Genomic DNA, 21881 nt, shown 5'->3' with positions numbered 1-21881 from the left:
AGAAGAGAGAATAGCAGAAAGATGTTTACCTGTGTTTTATTAACTATGCAAAGGCATTTGACTGTGTGGATCATTAACAAATTGTGGATAACATTGCGAAGAATGGGAATTCCAGGACACTTAGTTGTGCTCATTCGGAACCTCTGCATAGACCAAAAGGCAGTCATTCGAACAGAACGAGGGGATACCACGTGGTTTAAAATCAGGAAAGGTGTGCATCAGGGTTGTATCCTTTTGCCATACTTATTCGATCTGTATGCTGAGCAAATAATTCAAGAAGTTGGACTGTGTGAAGAAGAACATGGCATCAGGATTAGAGGAGGGCTCATTAACAACCTGCAATATGCACATGACACAACCTTGCTTGCTGAAAGTGAAGAGGACTTGAAGCACTTACTGATGAAGATCAAAGATCATAGCCTCCAGTATGGATTGCACCATTCATACATGAAACCAAAAAAAACCCATTGCTGTCACGTCAATTCTGACTTACAGAAACTCCATAGGACAGAGTAGAACTGCCCCATAGGGTTTCCAAGGATCAGCTGGTGGATTCAAAATGCTGATCTTTTGGTTAGCAGCCAAGCTCTTAACCACTGCACCACTAGGGCTCCCTTTAATATAAAGAAAACAAAAATCCTAACAACTGGACCAATAAGCAACATCGTGATAAATGGAAAAATGACTGAAGTTGTCAAGAATTGCATTTTACTTGGATCCGGAATCAACGCCCATGGAAGCAGTAGTCAAGAAATCAAATAATGCATTGAATTGGGTAAATCTGCTGCAAAAGACCTCTTTAAAGTGTTAAAAAGCAAAGATGGCACTTAAGGACTGAGGTATGCCTGACCCAAGCCATCTATTTTCAATTGCCTCATATGCATGTGAAGGCCGGGCAATGAATAAGGAAGACCGAAGAAGTCATGCCTTTGAATTATGGTGTTGGCGAAGAATGCTGAACATAATACCATGGATTGACAGACGAATGAACAAATTTGTCTTGGAAGAAGTACAGCCAGAATGCTCCTTAGAAGCAAGGATAGCAAGACTTCATCTCCCATACTTTGGACATGTTGTCAGGAGGGAATAACCAGTCCCTGGAGAAGGACATCACGCTTGGTAAGGTAGAGGCTCAGTGAAAAAGCGGAAGATCCTCAATGAGATGGACTGACACAGTGGGTGAAACAATGGGCTCAAGCATAACAATTGTGAGGATGGTGCAGGACCAGCCGGTGTTTTGCTCTGTTGTACACAGTCGGTGTGAGTTGGAACTGACTGCGCAGCACCTAACAACATGTATATATATGTATTTCCAAGCTTTTTTCATTGAAAGAACTTGAAGCAAAGCAATGAGCACACCGAAGCACCCAGATCTTACTTTTCAAATACCCTTCCCTACTGATAGGAACTAAGGCTTCTTTAAGAGAAATGGCTGCTTCCAGGTCTGGGAGAGGAAATGTACAAAATGAGCTTGGAATACCTTTTTGTGCCAAAAAAACAAGCAAGTGCTTAAGAACTGATGGAGACATATCTAAAGGACTCTTTGAGCATCAAAATGAACACACTGAATAAAAGAGAATCTATGCACTCAGAGTGATACCCTCCAAGTGAGGGCAAGCTGGCAGAAAAGAGAAAGCTCTTCTTTAGAAAACTCACCATTTGACAACTGCATTGTAGTTATAAAACAAAATATTCTCTTTCTTAGGAAATACACGCAAAAAGAATATTTCCTTTCTTAGGGCATATCACTTCATGTTTGAGAGTAAGTTACATATAACATACACCATTCTCTCAGTGCTTTTGTCATTTCACGTCCGTTTATCCCTTCACTTTTATACATGCACAGAGAAACAACCGAAATGAGTTCATAAACAACAGTGGCAACTTACAGAAAGAAATGTTATGTAATTAAAAATTTTTTTTCTCCTATCGAATTTCTACAAAAACGGTAGGGACGTCATTCTTTAAAGAAAAAAAAATACCATCATACACAAAATTAAAATTGTGTAATCACTACAATAGGCTTCGGTGGTGCTTCATTAATTCCTTTCAGCTGCACTGCAGTTGGGCTGTACAAATTCAAGTCTTTAAACCAGGGATGAAATACTGAAGATTTCATTTCTGGGGTCTAATTTTTTACACCATGTCATGAAAATCAAAGCAGCATCCGTAAGCTAGAGTATGAACATTTGCCTAACTTCCATCAGTGAAGATAAGGAAGCGAGGACATTTGCTTTCCCCGTATTTGCGTTTTTCTCTTGGTTGATGATAGCCACTTAAAGCTTCTAGTATTTTGGGAGATGAAACACTGTTCTTCGTCTCTTTCAACAACTAAAGGTCAGAAATGTGAAATTCTATCTAAAGTTTCTTTGCTTTCACCTTTTGATATCAATGTTAGGGGCCTTATTACATCTGACATTTATTAAAAATCAAAGTTCCAAAAACTGTAGTGAATTGTGTAATAAGAGAACTTTTAATCTAGTCACACATTCATATATAAGCTAGAAGCAAAACTCACACATGCATTAGAAATTTAATTATAGTGAAATGATTAGCCAAAAGGTGTAAGACATTACCAAAAAAAAGCTAAAACCAATTCTGGAGACAGTATAATACACTAGAAAAATTCCTAGCCTAGGGTCTTCAAAAAGATCTAGATTCTAGTCCTGATTACGTGATCTTGGGAAAATCACAGGTTCCCAATCTGCAAAAAGAGGACACTGGACCAGATCATTACTAACGCCCCTTGCAGCTTTGAAAATTTCATGATTCTATAACCTGGCAGCAGCTTATAGAAACGTATTTATGCCCCAGCTACTGATAATCATTCAGAAGAAGTCCTTATCCCTTGAGGGACAACTGATAGTCTGTAATCTACACCACAATTGATTTGCATGGGCATAAACTAGAGACCAACATGAAAAACAGTTAGAATTCAATTAACAAATATTTCAGGGACATGACTGTCTCTGATTTTTTTTTTTTTTAAAACAAATGGGAGAAGTGGCCAAATTTTTCTTAACCCAAAGTGTAAGAAAAGATTTTCTACAGATGGAGGTTATGCAAATATTTCATGTAACTAAAGCTGAAGAAATGAATCCATCAACTAACAGTGGAAGCCAACTAAACTGGCCAGAAACAGTATACATTCAAAAATAGGTAGGCAAACCATGTATTTATGGATTCCAGAAATTAGTTGCTTACACTATATTGTTTCTTTCTTTACGTGTGACATTGCATCACTGTTGGATTAAGGTGATATGGGGGAGACAGCATTCCTTAATGACACCAGAATTAAACCGTAGCCCTGCTCTTAGTCTGATTCTATATACTGATCATAATTCTCAGTAAATAGATCTATATTTCTATCACAATTAGTATCTAAGGTCAAGTGCTTGCAAAAATGACCACAATTATTTCCTCCTGGTATTCGTGCCCACCCACAATGACCCAGAACTAGGCCCTGTGACTTGCTTTGGCCAATGAGACAGTAACAAATGTACCAGGAGCAGAGACTTGAAAAGAGCATGTATATTCCACCCACCACGTAAATAAACCTGAGCAAGCCTGCTAGATGGTGAGAGACCTAGCCTCAGCTGAGGCCTTCATAAATCAACCTGCCCCACCTGCTATCTCACCAGCTGACCCACAGACAGGAGCCAGCTAGCCCAAACCAGCCAGAACTGGCTGAGGCCAACCCATGGAATCCAGAATTAGATAAAATGGTTGTTTTAAGCCTCTAACTTCTGGGGTAGTTTGTTATGCTGCAAAAGCTATTGATAAAATGCTTGTCTCTATCTCACTCTCTCACACATGCACACATACACACGCCACTATATATCCATGAAAAGAGTTCTTTCAGAACTTAGCTTCAAGTTCAATTAATACTTACTGAATATCTTCTAAGTTTAAGGCTTTTTATTGGGTGCTTTCAAATGATGTTCTCATCCAAACCTCATGGCCATCATGTACAGTAGGGGGGTTCAGGCTTTCACTTATTAGACACCTAAATCTGCTGCTATTGAGTTGATTCTGACTCACAGCAACCTTATAGGACAGAGTAGAACTGTCCCATAGGGTTTCCAAGACTGTAATCTTTACGGAAGCAGACTGCCACATTTTCTCCCCATGGAGTGGCTGGTGGGTTTGAACCACCAACCTTTCAGTTAGCAGCTTCATGCTTAACGACTGAGCCACCAGGAATCCTTTATAAGATACCTACCAAGGCCCAATGTACAATTTCACTTAATCCTCAAAGAACCTCTTGAGGTATATATTATTATTCACATTTTATAAATGAGAAGTTTGCCTAAGATTTCACAGCTAGTAACTGGCAAGGTCAGGATTGAAACCCTGCTCGTCAGGTCTGAAGTCTGGTGAGCTGCATCTCACAGTGCAAATTCTCTGAAATCAAACAGAAGATTCTGGACACGTCAGAATTGCCACTGAGTGTAGAAAGAGCAGGGGGAATGGAATTTTCCCAGGAAGCTTATCCTTCAACTTTTCTTTCAGAACCCTTCAGCTAGGTGATCAAGTTCGCGGGTCACTAGTCTGTCAGGACTGAAAAGCTTAAGAGACTCATTCCATGCTGATTAAAGGCAATGCTGCCCCCAGGGCTCAGCTGGCAGGTAGGCTTTTTGTTTCAACTTGAACTAGGGTATTTCTTAAGATGTAGCCCAAGAAATGAAGACATTCAGTCGAATGATGATATAAGAAACTTGAAGCCACAGGGAGAACAGGCTAAGCAGAGAAATAAAAAGGTTGTGAAAACACCACATCTTGCTCTGATTCTTTTACCTGATGCAGGAAATGCATGAACTCGTACGCTAAGGCTGGCTCATTTTTCTTTGAAACAGCATCTGGCAAGCTAAGCAGACAATCTGTAGAAGCCCACAGACAAAGCAGTGAATTCAAAAGCAAATCTACTATATTTTTCTTTGAAAATGCCATGTGAAAGCTGAAAGACCCAGAAAACAAAATGTCCACCAACTGGTGAATGGATAAGTAAAATGTCTATTCATATGGAACGCACTGTCATGGAGTCGATTCTGACTCATAATGACCCTACAGGACAGAGTAGAACTGCCCCACAGGATTTCCAAGGAGTGGTTGGGGGATTCAAACAGCCAACCTTTTGGTTAGCAGCCGTAGCTCTTAACCACTCCACCACCAGGCTCCATCCAAACAGAGGGATATTAAAAGAGAATGAAGTACTGATAGATGCTACGACATGAATGAACCTTAATAATAATATGCTAAATGAAAGAAGTCAGTCACAAAGACCATATGCTGTGTGAGTCCATTTAAATGAAATGCCCAGAATAGGCAAATCTACAGAAGCAGAAAGGAGATTAGTATTTGCCTGGGGTTAGATTGTGGATAAACAAAATGTGGTATATCCATACAATGGAATATTATTTAGCCACAAAAAAGGAACGAAGTACTGATACGTGCAACAATATGGATGAAACTTCAAAACATTATGCTAAATGAAAGTCTGACACAAAAGGTCACATACTGTATGATTTATTAAAAAAATATCCAGAATAGGCAAATCCACAGAGACAGAAAGTAGATTAGTGGTTGCCAGGGATGGAGAGAGGAAGGAACGGGAAGTGACTGCTAACGGGATTGAGGTTTCTTTTTAGAGTGATGAAAATGTCTGGAATTCAATAGTGGTGATGGCTGCACAGCTTTGTGACTACATTAAAAACCACTGAGCTGTACACTGTAAAATGGTGAATTTTATAATAATGTGAAATGTAACTCAATTTAAAACACAGTAAACTTTAGAAAATTAGATTGTGGTGATGGTTCAAAAACTCTGGCTATTCTAAACACCACTGCGTTGTACACCTTAAATGAGTGAACTGTATGATACATGACATACAGTGTAACCAAGAGAGCCAGAACTCAACGGGACTGCCTTGTTCTTCTGGGTCTCCAAAGTTCTCCACCTTTGGCAGAGTGCACGCTTACCACTTTTCTATAGCTCTCTATTAGTGGGAAATATTTGTGTTTTCCTTCTCTGATAGGTTTCTGCCTTACACAGGTTCTGGCTTTTGCAGCCTTTACCAGTTATTACTCAATTTTTTAAAAAGCAAAAAGACCCCTTTCTTCTACTATTTGTTTTTATTTCTGAGCTGTAATGCCAAGGCAGTCATATCTGGGGAGGAGCTTGACAAAAGACTGAAGCCCATCTTTTCCTTTGGAATGACCATCTACCAGACCTTAAATTTTATGCCCTTCCACTTCAAACATTCATTTTCAGATTGTCAGTAAGTAAACCACAATGGTCAACCTACTCATTCCTTAATCTTTATAATAACTCTTCTCTCTCAATAATAATTCATTCTGTTTGAACAAAAGTACTGGGCAGAGCCTGCATTTTCTTCTCTGTCTCAAGCGTAAATATTTGCAACAAAAAAAAACCCTCGAGTAATCCCTCAAATGTTTTCTTCTGGCTTGGAATAATATGCTTTAATATATACTTCTCATCATAGGGCTGGGTTTTTTTTTTTTTTTGGTCTAACATTTATTATGTTTGTGTGGTTTTTTGGTTTTGTTTTTGGAACCAGGCACCTAAGTGTTTTACATGTATTAACTCATTTAATTACACAAGTTATTATCCAAGTTCCTGTGCGTAGCCATAAATACTCCTTTGAATGTTCTTTGAAACCACTAGGAATTACAGGAACTAGAATATTAAGATTCCCTGGAACCAAAACAGGAATAATTCTTCCAGTTAACCCAGCTTCAGTAATTGACTCTACGCAAATTCACTTGATTTCTGGGCAACGGTGCTCTAGTTGTATGCAGTATCTATTCAAAGAGATGTAAATCAGATTTCAAGGAGTTTACTAACTACAGTAATAGGGACGGCATATCTAAAAAGACACAAAAGGCTTACAGCTATGAATGATCCCCACACCTTGACGATTGTAAGAATTTCCTAATTGGTCTCTCTCTCCAGTCTCTTCAAACTCCATGTCATCCAACTGATCTTCCTAAAAAACTGCTTTGTCATAACACTCTTCTGATCAAAGTGTCTTTATACTACCCTATATTACTCACAGACTCAAGTTCAAACTCTACTTTGGCATTCAAGGTTCTCCAATATCCAGTCATCACCCACATCGTTCCATCATTCTCTTACATGAACTCTGCTTTAGCCAAACTGAATACTACACAGACATTTCTACCTTTCTGTCTTTGTACATGCCTGGAATGTCCTCCCCCAGCCTTTCTGCATATCTAAGCCTTCCTTCTTATAACTCATTAACACTTTTCTGTACCGCTTACCCAGCATTTTACCTCTTCATATGTAGAGGTCGCAGCTCCTCAACGAGGCTACAAGGTTATGTCAATATCAAATGCCACTATTTGAAACACCCTGGGTAATGTACCATACATAGAAGGAATTAGGGCAGTTATAGTACAGCAGGCATCTATAAACATTAAATAGTCATGATACTGACAGATGGCATCTCCCCCTTTTAATCTACAAGTTTCTGGTCAGCAATGTCTCATTTGATTTTTATACATACATTACATGGTAAGACACGTAGTGACTACCTACCTAATAAAAACTGCGTGGTTGACATTAAGCATTCATTTTTAACCAATACTGATTTCAAGTTGTTACATTTATTAAAACATAAACATTTAAGGGAATCATCTACTTTTTCTTTATACCAAAAACCCACTGCCGTCAAGTCGATTTCGACTCATAGCGACCCTACAGGACAGAGTAGAACTGCCCCATAGAGTTTGCAAGGAGCGCCTGGAAGATTCGAACTGTCGACCTCTTGGTTAGCAGCCGTAGCACTTAACCATTGCACCACCAGGGTTTCCTTTTTCTTTATAAACCCATTCAAACTTTATATATCAAAATGCATCTCCATTTTCTTAATGAACAAGAGTAGGCAGGTCAGAGCAGCTTACAGCACCAGAGAAATAATATTCTAACTGACCAAGATTGATTTATCTGGCTCTGAGACATAAGAATCAAGGTATATCTTGTAGTATTCACTTCTCTTTCTTCTTCATCACTATTATGTTCTTTCCCTCTCTTGGAAATATATTTCCCCCATGGTTATTCTTGACTCTCCTTTTATCAATACGACTATACTGGGGCCCTTTATTTTCCCAAAAACAGAGGCCATCAGCCCTTCACCCAAGTCACACTGAGCTCTGGTACTCTCATATCCTAATATGTGGCCTGGCAGGGTCATGTGAATGAATTTTCAGGCACCAAGAGTCTGTGCTTTTTGGCTCAACTCAAAGGAATCAAGAATGTTAATGGTTTCCAATGATACAAGTGTGCCCAACATCTGGACCCAATTAGAAAAACTGCACAAACCATTAGGATTTGGTCTCCACTCTAGCAGAATGATTCAAGGATGACCTTGAATTGTTTGTGCAACTGTGAGAAAAGTCTAAGTGCCAAGATGTCTGTGCTTCTATTGTAAACCTCACCCAGGAGGGAGCTTGTGATAAAATGGACAGTGAGCCACAGTGAGTATCTTTCAGGGATGGGAACAAATCAACAAGTAACAAATTCCACAGTATTACGATAAGAGTTTGAAACTTTACAAAGAAAGGCTCATGTAGATCTGAAGTCTGGCTTTCTTTAAAATCTGCCATCTTGTATTTTGAGCTACTTAACAGATTCGCAGAACATCTATCATCTTATTGCCAAAGGATTTAAACACACACACATTCCCTCTCTTCTCAGCACATTTGTAAGTGACCTTCCCTTAGGGCAACAATTTTCACACCAGTGCTCAGACATGGAGATGGCACTTAGGAAACACCATTAATGCCAAGAGTAAAAACTAAAAACCTAAGCAGCAAGAGAAAAGATGCAGGAAAGTAGTCTTGGTTGAAGGAATTTCTGAGTCCAGTGAAAAAGCCACTCTCATATTCATTATAATACCTACCACCTTAGAGCATTTATATGTTAAGTATTTTACGTGTATTATCTCAAATCTTCTTAGCAACCCTACAAAGCAGGAACTTTTATGCTTCATTTTTTATGGACTAGAAAACTGAGGCTCAAAAAAAGGAAATAACTTGCCCAAGGTGACTCAGTCTATAAGACCCTGAACCAAGTTCCAAACCAAAGACTCTGACTCCAAAATCTATGCTCTTTCCACTACTCCTTTTTTCTTCTCTTGGCCTTACTCAGAGATGTGATCCCAACAAAACTAAATGTTTTAAGGTTTTAGCTTTGGTATGTATAACTGCACTAACGCTACCTGCAATTCTCATATGATGCTGACTGTGAGTGGTAAGCATAGACGGACACTTAATACTCTCTGATGGGATCAGAAATTGGACAGTAAACCTATCGTGGTAAAAGAAGTGTTAAAATACCTGTAGCACTTTATGTCTTACTGTACTTGCAAATGCTATAATCTCAGAGAGAATCAGATAGATAAAACACAAAGGAAGCAATGTTATAACATTCTCCTTCAAACAACTGCAGGTGGAAAAAAAAATAGGCTGTGAGTCAAGAATTTCTATCTTATATGCAGCTCTAAAATTAGTATCTGATGGACAGTATTGAAATAAAATCATTTCAGCAAGAGCGTGTCCTTTGGTTTTAATATAAGGAAACACACAGCAACAATAGGTGCTTTCATGAGACTTAAAAGACTTTCTGGGGGACTACAAATGCATAATATTGTCACAGTAATTTACCTAAAATATGATTCTGAGTTTCCCCAATTACACCTCTATGCTTCAAAATCTATTTCCAAGAGATTAATGTGCTCTAGAGAAAAGATTAGAATTTTATGAACTTAATGTGGGTTTTAAGAGAAATTATTCACTTGATCCTTTTAGTTCAGAGTCTAATTTGAAAGGCTTGAGTCAGGGAAACAATTTTTCAATTCAGTAGTCCAAGTTCTGCCTCCCACTACCCTAGTAAGCCTAGAGGTGAGAAAGGGGTCAGGTAGCCAGGCATCTCTTGGGAATACAATAAAGACAAGAAGACTATGACATTTTAGCCTACGAGCCTTGGGAGGGAGGACCGCTGCATGCCAAATCTTTAGTAGATGGGTACATATTATTGCAAGTGGCCATCCACTGGCCTGTCATCACCTCATATGGGGCAAAAGCATTTAATTGTTGAATTATAAAATGTGCAAGTCAACCTCATCAACTATCTCAGTTGCTCCAACATTCTCTTTATCAAAAAAAAATCTTGCTTTTTTTTTTTGTTCCAAGTATATACTTTATATACCAAAATATTTTTAATGTATTTTTGAAAGTTTGGATTCTTTCTATATTTAACTTCCAGTTTTCATTTAAACTCCTAAATATTAGTAACACTCTATTTGATAGTGACCGGATAAAGCATAAGGAGAAATTGTCTTCCTTTAAAAAAGATGTTTGCCTGAGAATGAGTAATGGTGAAATCATTTTTCTGCATATTAAGGGCCCACCCAAAAATGAGGTAACACATATAGTTTAATAGAAAACACACAGAAGACAAGATGTACACAAATTTCATTATTTTCACAGCACTACTAATCGTATTCAGTGCCAATATATTACTTTGGATGACAGATACTAATAACAATAATTAACATTTTCCTAGACCTCTATAATGTGATCTGCAGAAGCACGTATTTTTTAATCAATATTAATGACAGAAACAATGCCTGAATCAGACAGTAACAACTAGTAGCCTCAAGATATCATTTTATGAGGAAACTCATACATGAAGCTCTTTAAATTTATAAACTATCCAAATTAATCTCTTGAAGCTCATTTTATAAAACTGAAAATCATGAGTTAAAAGTTACTTAGTTTTATGTTGACACAATTTCAAGCTTACAAAATAGTTGCAATATTATAAAAACTACCAAGATATCCTTTACCCAGAACCCCAAATGTCAAGTTTACTACATTTGCTTTATCTATCCATCCATCCATCATTTATCTATCTATAAAATCTTTCCTGCTTACTATCACACAAAAATTAATGATATACTAGGCTATAATGTTTCAAGAAAATGCCAAAGAACTGATATCGCACAGACCACATTCTTTGACCACAATTCTCTGAAATTGAAAATTAAAAATAGACAGTTTTAAAAACCATGTATTTGGTTTTTAAAAACCACTTCTAAATAATTCATGGGCTTAACAAGAAATCCGTAAAAAGCACAAGCAACACAAGCTGGGGAAAATGTTTATAACGTACCACACATGAAAACTTACGGGATGTGGCTAAAATAGAACTTAGAGAAGAAATTACAACGTTAACTGAATGTATTATAGTAAGCGGGAAAATCAAACAGCTAAGTGTTGAATTCATAAAACAATTTAATACCAATTTTGACTAAAAGCAAAACAAACCAACAAATTTTTAAAAAACCCTCTTAAACTAGAAATAGACAATAACTTCTTTAACCTGGTAAGGGGTATCTACCAAACACTGCTGCAAAATCAGACTGAATGGTAAAACATTAGAAGAATTTTCTTAAAGGTGAGGAATGAGACAAGAATTCCCACTAACACCTCTACCATTCAATATTATACTGGAGGTTTTAGTAGAACAGAAAAATACATAAAGATTGAGATAAAAAATAAGATTGTAATTCACAATGTCTTCATTAAATACACACACGTGAACATGCGCACACAAAAATATCTCCAGAAAATCTACTAGAAAGAATAAAACAATCCATAAAAATCAGTAGCCATTGCCTACAAAAGCAAAAATGTTAAAAAAAAAAAAAGTTTACAGAAGTATGCCATTTATAATAGCAACAAAAACTACAAAGTATCTGAAAATAATTTTTTTTTAAATATCTAAAACAACCTTGTGGATAAAATCATAAAATGTTACCGAGAAATACAAGAAATAAACCAAATAAATGAAAAGATAAACCATAGTAATGAATAAGAAGAATTAACATCATAAGAATGGAAGAACAGTGATAAAAATTTCAAGTAGTAATCTACGTTGAAAAGAAAAATAAGGAGAAGGGGAATCTGGTTTAAACAGATGGTCAAAGAAGACCTGAGAAGGTAACAGGACCAAAGATCTCAGTGGAGGGAGAAAGCAAGTCTTTCAGATGGAAAAATAAAATCAGAGGACTATAGGTCATATTATAAACAAAAACAAATTCCCAATATATTAGAGAAAGTCCTGGTGCAAAGGAGAATGAAGAATACCAAAGACATAAGGAAAATTTTAGCTCAAGAGACAGAAAGGGCCACATAAACCAGAGACTCCACCAACCTGAGACCAGAAAAACTAGATGGTGCCTGGCTACCACCAATGACTGCCCTGATAGGGAATACAAGGCAGAGTCCCGGATGAAGCAGAAGAAAAGTGGGGTACAGAACTCAAATTCTAATAAAAAGGTCAGACTTAACGGTCTGCCTGAGACTGGAGGGACCCCAGAAAACATGGCCCCCAGACTCTCCGTTAGCCCAAAACTAAAACCATTCCCAAAGCCAACTCTGCAGACAAAGATTAGGCTGGATTATAAGACATAAAATGGTATTTGTGAAGAGTGTGCTTCTTAGCTCAAGCAGATACATGAGACTAAATGGGCAGCTCCTGTCTGGAGGTAAGATGAGAAGGCAGAAAGGGATAGGAGCTGGTTGAATGGATACAAGAAATCGGGGTGGAAAGAAGGAGTGTGCTGTTACATTACAGGGACAGCAACTGGGGTCACATAACAATGCGTGTATAAATTTTTGTACAAGAAACTAAATTGAACTGTAAACTTTCACTTAAAGCACAATAAAAAAAATTATTCAATTATTTGGGTACTACCATTTTGGGTGATAATAGTTTCAAAACTACACAAATGGTCATCATGCTGCAGAAAGACATGGGTTCTGGCTAAAGTCCACTGAAAAACCTGAGAAGGGAGAGGAAAAGTTGTCAACTACTTTACCAAGTATGAGGTACCCAGTCTCCTACCTAGAGAAAATAAAAGACACTGCCCTAGTGTTGCCATGGATACTTAATAGTCTTGATCTAGAATTTAAAGCCTTCCATAGAAAAAGGAGTTGAGAACACAAATGGAAACACAATTTTAACTCATCAGCTATTACAGAGCTCCCTCTGCTGGCCCAGGAAAAGCAAAATCATCCTAACACGGCCACCAATCCTATCACCTTAGGAATGCACCATCAGTTCCTGGGGGCAAGCAAGGTCCTTCTAGAGCCCTTGTCAAAAAAAAAATTAAAAAAAAAAACTGATACCAAGACATATAGAAGAAGTCTTCCAAAGTCCCCAAACTGATATTTTATGCAGACAGGGGTTTTCAAAGTAGTGTGGGTCATGGTTTGCCACTATAGTTCTTACAGGGTTGTTACAGCCTCTTACAAAGCAATCATATCTTACCCGTCCACCCTAAATCCCCTTCCTCCAATTACAATATGACTCCTTAATGTAGACTCAGACACACAAAACCACATTCCCTCCGATGTAACAGTATCATTCATCTATCATCAGAGGCACGTCCCTTTAAAAACCACCCGTCCTTTCCTTCTGGAAATCCTGGGGACACAGGCAGAGGCTCGTGATATTCTCTGTAACTGTGTACATGTTTTAATTTCCCATAATGTTTAAATAACTCTTAAAACAATAAAAGGTAAAGGTAATCAAAGTAAGTGGCAAGTCTGTCAAACTTGTGGCCGCAAATGTGAACTACAAAACCTACAGCAGGCTGTTTGTGAATTGAGTTTATTTAATGTCACTCAGCCTGTGACTGCTGAGTGGGTTTTAAATGGTTTTTGTCATGACGATAATAAAAGATGCTTGTTTCTCATTAGACATGCTAAAACTATGCAAGCTCAGAAACTGAAAAGAACAAACAACCCATGGAATTAATTAGCACTTGGAATATGAAAACTCCATTTGGAACAAAATTAATTCCTTAAATAAAAAAGGATAGATTTGCCATGCACAGCACTTGTGGGTCAGGCTAGTTGTATTGCACAGTGATTACAATCATTTGCATAATTAAAGCCCCTAAAATAAGTAGCACTAAGAGTCGATGGAAAGAACTAGAGGTCAACATTACTCTCTCATTACTGCAACACAAACCTTCCTAACAAATCGCACTGGTTACTTAAAAAAATCAAAAGAAAAACTACGGTTAGTACATAGTATTCACTTCATGACTTAGGTAACGCCAAATATCTAGAGTATTTTAAATGTTAAGTTTAGGCGATGAAACATAACCTAAGAGCACTGAATAAGAGAAGAATTTAGAGCCTAGCATAGGGCCTGACATTCCTTTTGTAAAGCTTCTGTAAAAAGCTTTTTTTTGGACAAAGTTTTTGTAAAGCTTTGATAAAAGAAGGGGAGAAAAAGGGGATTCATAAGGTAATGCTGAGTTCAACATTCTAATTTACAGGAAGAAGTTATGACAGAAAGACATGATGCTTAGTACAGTACAGGGTCAGTGAAAAAGAGGGAGACTCTCAACGAGATGGATGGATTGACACAGTGGCTGCAACAATGGGCTCAAACACAGCGAGGATGGCGCAGGACCAGGCAAGGTTTTGCTCTGTTTATACACAGGGTTGCTATGAGTCGGAGCTGACTCAACCACACTGGAACAACATAATCCTACCACCAATGATAATAAGGTGGAATGTAGACCGTGACAAATGAATCTAACTGTATGCGAATGAATTCACATAACTACACTGAGGGAGTGGGGAAGAAAGGAGCTGACCCAATTAACTCTGGAAACAGTGCTTTGGCTGGATAGCGGAGGATAAAGACAAAAAGAACTGTCATGTTATTCTAGCTAGTTAACCTGTTTCACCCAGGAGTGGGTCTAGTCATTTTGAAGATATGCTATAGGTATGCCAGCATTGAACAAATAGGTATTCTGTAAAAAAATGGGAGTCCTCACTGTAGGGAAAGAGACGTTACAAGTTAAAAAGAAAGAGGAAGGCTAGAATCAATTCTCTGGTACCGCATCAGAGCCAAAAGTATCATAATGGACTCACAGCTTTTATATATATATACACATATATAAATGATATATGTATAAATGATTATATACATACACACAGACACACACATATACACTCATGTATATATACATATACACACATACATGCAGATGATAGATACACAGATAAATACAGACATGTATGAATGTGTGGGTTTCTACACATATACATATTTCCGAGCTCTGTCCACCAAGAGAACCTAGAAACAATGATCTTAGTTTCTAAACACCATTCTTTAATAAAAGGTACCAGAACTCTTTGGAGACAGGGGTGATTCTGGAATTGGAGCAGGGAAAATACAAGATAAGGTGTTGGTCCTTAGTCACAGAAAAAAAACAGATCAGAGGAAAAGAAGCCAAGATAGGATTCAACTAGAAGGGACTTGATGACTTTTAAACTTATCCACTCATCTTTAATAGATTAAAAAAAAAAAAAAAAAAACAAGTGCCGGCGAGTCGATTCCTACTCATACCGACTCTATAGGACAGAGCAGAACTGCCCCACAGAGTTTCCAAGGAGCACCTGGCGGATTCGAACTGCTGACCCTTTGGTTAGCAGCCATAGCACTTAACCACTATGCAACCAGGGTTTCCTTTAATGGATTAGGTGTTGGTAAACCTGGGTTAGAAAAACAAAGTGTCATGAAAATGGACTGAAGATATGTAAATAGCTCAGAATTTCATTACACTTTGAGTTGAATTATGCATTAAAACAATGTATGTGCTTGCCTCCAGGGATCAAGGGTAAAATTGTAACATTCAATGAGAGAATGGCTGTTCAGGTGTAAAAGTCAGTCCCTTTTCACTGCTGATGCTTTCTTGTCTGTGATTCCACATGCCAGTGGACCCGCCTCAGCCCTCCCAGCCCCACCAAAACCTCTGCTGGTGGCAGCAGAAGAGGGGGCTCAAGACAGAGACGGCATCGACCACAAGAACCTGTCCTCTCTAAAATGTGTGTACAGTTTGTCTCAGCAGTTAATATACTTAATCAGTCTTACTTTTCATAGTCCCTTCCTCTTCCTCGTCCTCCGCATTGATCACCATGGTGCCCAGCTGTGACGGCAACGTGTCATCATGCTCAATCATAGTATTGGCTCCATCACTCATAGTGCTGGCAACTCGGACAGTGCCCATGTCATCACCCACTGCTCGAACCATCGTGCCAGAATCCATTTCATCCTCCTCCTGGGAAAGGAAAGAACCTCAAATTGTGGCTAATTTGATCAAATGATTTTGAGTTTTCTGAATGACTTTTACCCACCTGGGTATACATATTTATGGTTTTGACACATTCACATTCTAAACTCACCCTGTAGAACTGAAAGCACTCATTTTACACACAGATCATAAATTCTCGCACGTGAGAACAGCACATCTAGCCCTAAAAGGACCCTTTCCCTCTCCCCTTCTTCCTTTCTTCTTAGAAGAGACCTGGCATCTCAGGGTTGTGAGGGGGGTCTAAGTACAAAAGCTACAAGTTTAGCACAGATTGCAGATGCTCAATAGGACATGGAAGGACCAAGTCTCAGATTTGAGCATTCCCTCTTCTGGATAAAAAGTTATCAGAATATAAGATATGTTGGTGAAAAAATAAAATTGAAAAGTGCCCCAGAAGGCACTGGAAGAAGAGCAATTACAGATTCAGCACGATGAGATCCAATGCCTCAAGCAAGCTTTGGCCCACGATAGCACACAGTCATGTGAGAAGAGTCTCCAGCTCCAGGCTGATCCACCATCTCCTATTCACCTTACCTGGCTTTGCAATCATAAGATAACAAGCATGGGTGCCCAAGGCCCACAGCAATGGCTGCCACTCACTGAGTTCTCTTCATCATCCTGGTCCACCTCCCGCTGCTGGGCTTCCTGGCGTTTCAGCTTGACGTCCATGGCTTCATTGATTAAGTCCCGCAGTATCGACACTCCTTTGGCACTCTTGACAAATGGGTGCTTAAACAAGAGAGCGGGAAACTCTGGAGACAGTCGATATGACATCACTGCCAAAACAGTGTCTGGCACACAGAAGGTACTTAAATATTTGTTGAATCACTGAATTTACTTTTTCGCTTTATGCTTTGGACAATAGCTAAACCACACTCACTGTATAACTCTGAACATGCATATTCAAGCTTTGCTCATCTTTTTACTGCCTAGCTGGAATGTCTACTCCACTTCTCTCTGCTGAATCTCAAGGTTCTCAGCAGGGTCGCACCACCACCTAGAGGACATTGTGTGGGAGTATGTTATAGTTGTCCCATGGCTGGGAGAGCACAAATGGCAAACGAGGGGAGGTCGGGACGCCAAGCGGTCCTGCAATGTTTGGAATAGTCCACACAACAGAAAATTGTGCCACGTTCTGCACATCTTCCAAATGCTGCAGAGATATTTACACTTTAGTAAATAATGCCAAAAAGTTTCTTCAAGGGGTATGCAAAAAGCCTAGTAACTTGGGAAGTCTCTTTGGATTGGAGAGTAAAATTTAAATGGAATAAAGACACTGGTTAGAAATCACGGAGTAATTTACTCACTGCATTTATTCTTACCAACTACGTATTTAGGCAGAAAGAATTTTAGCACAAGAGTGCAGTTACTGCAGAAATACTAAAACTAATCACAAATACATAACAGATGTGGACTCAAACATTATTCAGTCAGCAAAGACACCTGAAACCCACAGTCATTACTGAGTTCCATCAATAAAAACCGTTTAAAAATTTTAATATTAATGCCATCTTACGTTTTATTGTTGTTATTGATAGCACAATGATAAAAAAAAAAAATCTATGCTGTGAAAGCTACACATGGAAATTCCCTTTAGGGGGTGCCTGTTGTTTTCCAAAGTTATTCTGATATTGTCCAGCATTTTTCTTTGTAATCAACCTTCTATTTCCATCAGCTATCAAAGGATATGGTCCCCATGGCCTTTTTAGTTACTTCAGAGATTAAAAGTATGTCTCAAAGTATTTCAGTAGATATATTTTCCATTAAATTTCATCACTACCCTATCCAGGCAGAAAAAAAGAAAAAATTTTGGTACACTTAGAAGTAAGACCCAGCTCGTTTGCAAGCATCTTACTTCCTTGTTCTCTCCACTTCGATAGTAAGATCGTTCCCCTCTTTCTCTTATATACGAGTAAATCTGGTCAGTTATTATTTAATATCAGTTTTTATTCTGGTGCCCACCTATACAGCTCTGATGTTTCATTTTCCTGTATTTCTTGAATGCAATGGTTTCTGATCTTCTTACTGCTCTTAAGCCTAAAGTCATTCATGACGCTAGATATAGGTATCTAACTACTTCATTATGTCTTCACATTGGGTCATGAAGGAACATTATATTGAAATACATATTATTTTACTATAAAGTATTATCTTTATACATCTTCGTTATATCACAGGTATGACATTATGCTGATTTTTTTTTTAATTATGAGGATAACAGATTTTATTATCTATGAGTTTCATTCCAGAAGAGTTACTAGAGTGTTAAAAATATATATTGGTTATAAAAAAGGGGCCATTCGGTCCCCAACAAGATAAGATACTTAGGAATAAATCTAACCAAGGACATAAAAGACCTATACAAAGAAAACTACAAAACATTACTGCAAGAAACCAAAAGAGACCTACCTAAATTGGAAAACACACCATGCTCATGAATAGGAAGACTCAACACTGTAAAAATATCAATACTACTCAAAGCAATCTACAGATACAATGCAACCCCGGTCCAAATTCCAACAGCCTTCTTTAACAAGACGGAGAAACTAATCACCAACTTTATATGGAAAGGGAAGCGGTCCCAGACAAGTAAAGCATTACTGAAGAAAAAGAACAAAGTGGGAGGCCTCATACTACCTGATCTTAGAACCTACTACAGAGCCACGGTAGTCAAAACAGCTGGTACTGGTATAATGACAGACACGTAGGCCAAAAGAACAGAACTGAGAACCCAGATGTAAGTCTATCCAACTACAGGCTGATATATGACAAAGGGCCAAAGTCCATTAAGTAGGGAAAAAACAGTCTCTTTAACAAATGGTGCCAACGTATCTGGATGTCCACCTGTAAAAAAATGACACAGGATCCATACCTCACACCATACAAAAAAAACTAACTCAAAATGGATAAAGACCTCAATATAAAATCTAAAATGATAAAGATCATGGAACAAAAAATAGGGACAACACTAGGGGCCCTAATACATGGCATAAATACAATACGAACTCTAACAACGTATAAACAAAAGACGATAAACTTGATAACTGGGAGCTTCTAAAAATTAAACACTTACACTCATCAAAAGACTTCACCAAAAGAGTAAAAAGAGAACCTACAGACTGGGGGAAAATTTTTGGCTACAACGTATCCAACAAGGGTCTAATCTCTAAAATCTATAGAATATTTCAACACCTCAACAACAAAAAGACAAATAATCCAACTAAAAAATGGGCAAAGGATATGAATAGACATTTCACCAAAGAAGACATTCAGGTGGCTAACAAACACATGAACAGATGCTCACAATCATTAGCCATTAGAGAAATGGAAATCAAAACTACCGTGAGATACCATCTCACCCCAACATTACTGGGCACTAATCAAAAAAATAGAAAATAATAAATGTTTGAGAGGTTGCAGGGAAATTGGAACTCTTATGCACTGCCGGTGGGAATGTAAAATGGCATAGCCACTATGGAAATGATACAGTGCCTCCTTAGAAAGCTAGAAATAGAAATACTATACAATCCAGCAATCTTACTCCTAGGAATATATCCTAGAGAAATAAGGGGCAGTCATATGAGTAGATATATGCACACCCATGTTCACTGCAGTATTATTCACAATAGTAAAAACATGGAAACAACCTAGGTGCCCATCAAAAGATCAATGGATAAACAAATCGTGGAATATACACACAATGGAACACTATGCAACAATAAAGAACAATGATGAATCCATGAAACACCTCACAACATGGATGAATTTGGAGGGCATCATGGTGAATAAGGTAAGTCAATTCCAAAAGGACAAATATTGTATGAGACACTACTATAAAAATTCAAGAACAGGCTTACACACAGAAAAAGAACAATCTTTGGTGGTTATGAGGGAGGGAAGGGATGGGGAGGGGAAATCACTAACTAGATAGTAAATAAATATCAAACTTTGGTGAAAGGAAAGACAGCACACAATATAGGGGAAGGCAGCACAACCTGACCAAGGCAAAGTCATAAAAGCTTCCTAGATACATCCAAATACCTTGAGGGACCAAGTTGCTGAGGTTGAGGGTTGGGGACTGGTCTTCGGAGACATCTAGATCAACTGGCATAACAAAGTTCATAAAGAAAATGTACTACATCCTACTTTAGTGAGTAGCGTCTAGGGTCTTAAAAGCATGTGGGTGGCAATCTAAGATACATCTATTGCTAGCATCCTGTCTGTTGCAAAGGAGAATGAAGAAAACCAAAGACAAATGGAAAATATTAGTCCAAAGGAGTAAAGGACCACATGAACCACAGCCTTCACAAGCCTGAGCCCAAAAGAACTAGATGGTGCCCGGCTACCACCATTGACTGCTCTGACAGGGATCACAATAGAGAGTCCCAGACAGAGCAAGAGAAAAATGTAGAATAAAATTCAAATTCACAAAAATGACCAGACTTACTGGTCCAACAGAGACTGGAGGAACCCCCAAGACTGTGGCCCGAAACACCCTGCAAACTCAGGACTGAAGCTACTTCCAAAAGCTCACTTTTCCGACAAAGATTAGACAGGTCACACATGGGAAGAACGTGCATCTTAGTTCAATCAAGTATTTGAGACCAATGGGCAACTCCTGCCCAAATGCAAGATGAGAGGGCAGAAAAGGACAGGAAAGGGGGAGAGCGCTGTCATATTGCAGAGATTGTAACCAATGTCACAAAACAATCTGTGTATAAATTTTTCAATGAGAAACTAACCTGTGCTGTAAATTTTCACCTACACCACAATAAAATAAAAAAGGAGGGGGAAGGGCATTGGATCTGATGTGGTTGAAAAAAACTGGCCTACCCCAATAATAGCAGGTATTTGTAAAGTTCATACCGCACTATCTGTAATACATGTAAAACACTATTCAAAGTTACATTATATCACTTGCTGTTGTCGTTGGTAGGTGCCGTCGAGTCAGTTCCAACTCATAGCCACCCTATGCACAACAGAACGAAATACTGCCCAGTCCTGTACCATCTTTAAAATCGTTGTTATACTTGAGCTCATTGTTGCAGCCACCGTCAGTCCACCTTGTTGAGGGTCTTCCTCTTTTCCGCTGACCCTGTACTCTGCCAAGCATGATGTCCTTCTCCAGGGACTGATCCCTCCTGACAACATGTCCAAAGTATGTAAGCTGCAGTTTCACCATCCTTGCCTCTAAGGAGCATTCTGGCTGCACTTCTTCCAAGACAGATTTGTTCATTCTTTTGCCAGTCCATGGTATATTCAATAGTCTTTGCCAACACCACAATTCAAAGGCATCAATTCTTTTGTCTTTCTTATTCATTGTCCAGCTTTCACATGTATATAATGTGACTGAAAATGCCATGGCTTGGGTCAGGTGCACCTTAGTCTTCAGGGTGACATCTTTGCTCTTCAACACTTTAAAGAGGTCCTTTGCAGCAGATTTACCCAATGCAATGTGTCTTTTGATTTCTTGACTGCTGCTTCCACGGCTGTTGATTGTGGATCCAAGTAAAATGAAATCCTTGACAACTTTAATCCTCTGTCTGTTTATCATGATATTGCTCAGTGGTCCAGTTGTGAGGATTTTTGTTTTCTTTATGTTGAGGTGTAATCCATACTGAAGGCTGTGGTCTTTGATCTTCATTAGTAAGTGCTTCA

The 21881-nt window shown here is 38.4% G+C and overlaps 1 protein-coding gene across 2 annotated transcripts in view; it reads right to left on the bottom strand.

Moving 5' to 3' along the window:
- Window positions 1-21881, bottom strand: part of STK4 (serine/threonine kinase 4) — a 100319-nt gene that overhangs the window by 51500 nt on the left and 26938 nt on the right. For both annotated transcript variants that reach the window (XM_003411728.4, XM_023550281.2), the window contains exons 8-9: window positions 16824-16952; window positions 16004-16190 (exon numbers count right to left, since the gene is read on the bottom strand). In XM_003411728.4, coding sequence (XP_003411776.1) covers window positions 16004-16190; window positions 16824-16952 — 316 coding nt within the window. The remainder of the gene's footprint in view (window positions 1-16003; window positions 16191-16823; window positions 16953-21881) is intronic.

This window comes from Loxodonta africana, chromosome 24 (genome assembly GCF_030014295.1).
Source record: "Loxodonta africana isolate mLoxAfr1 chromosome 24, mLoxAfr1.hap2, whole genome shotgun sequence".
NCBI lineage: Eukaryota > Metazoa > Chordata > Mammalia > Proboscidea > Elephantidae > Loxodonta > Loxodonta africana.
This window is presented reverse-complemented; position numbering and strand designations above follow the sequence as displayed.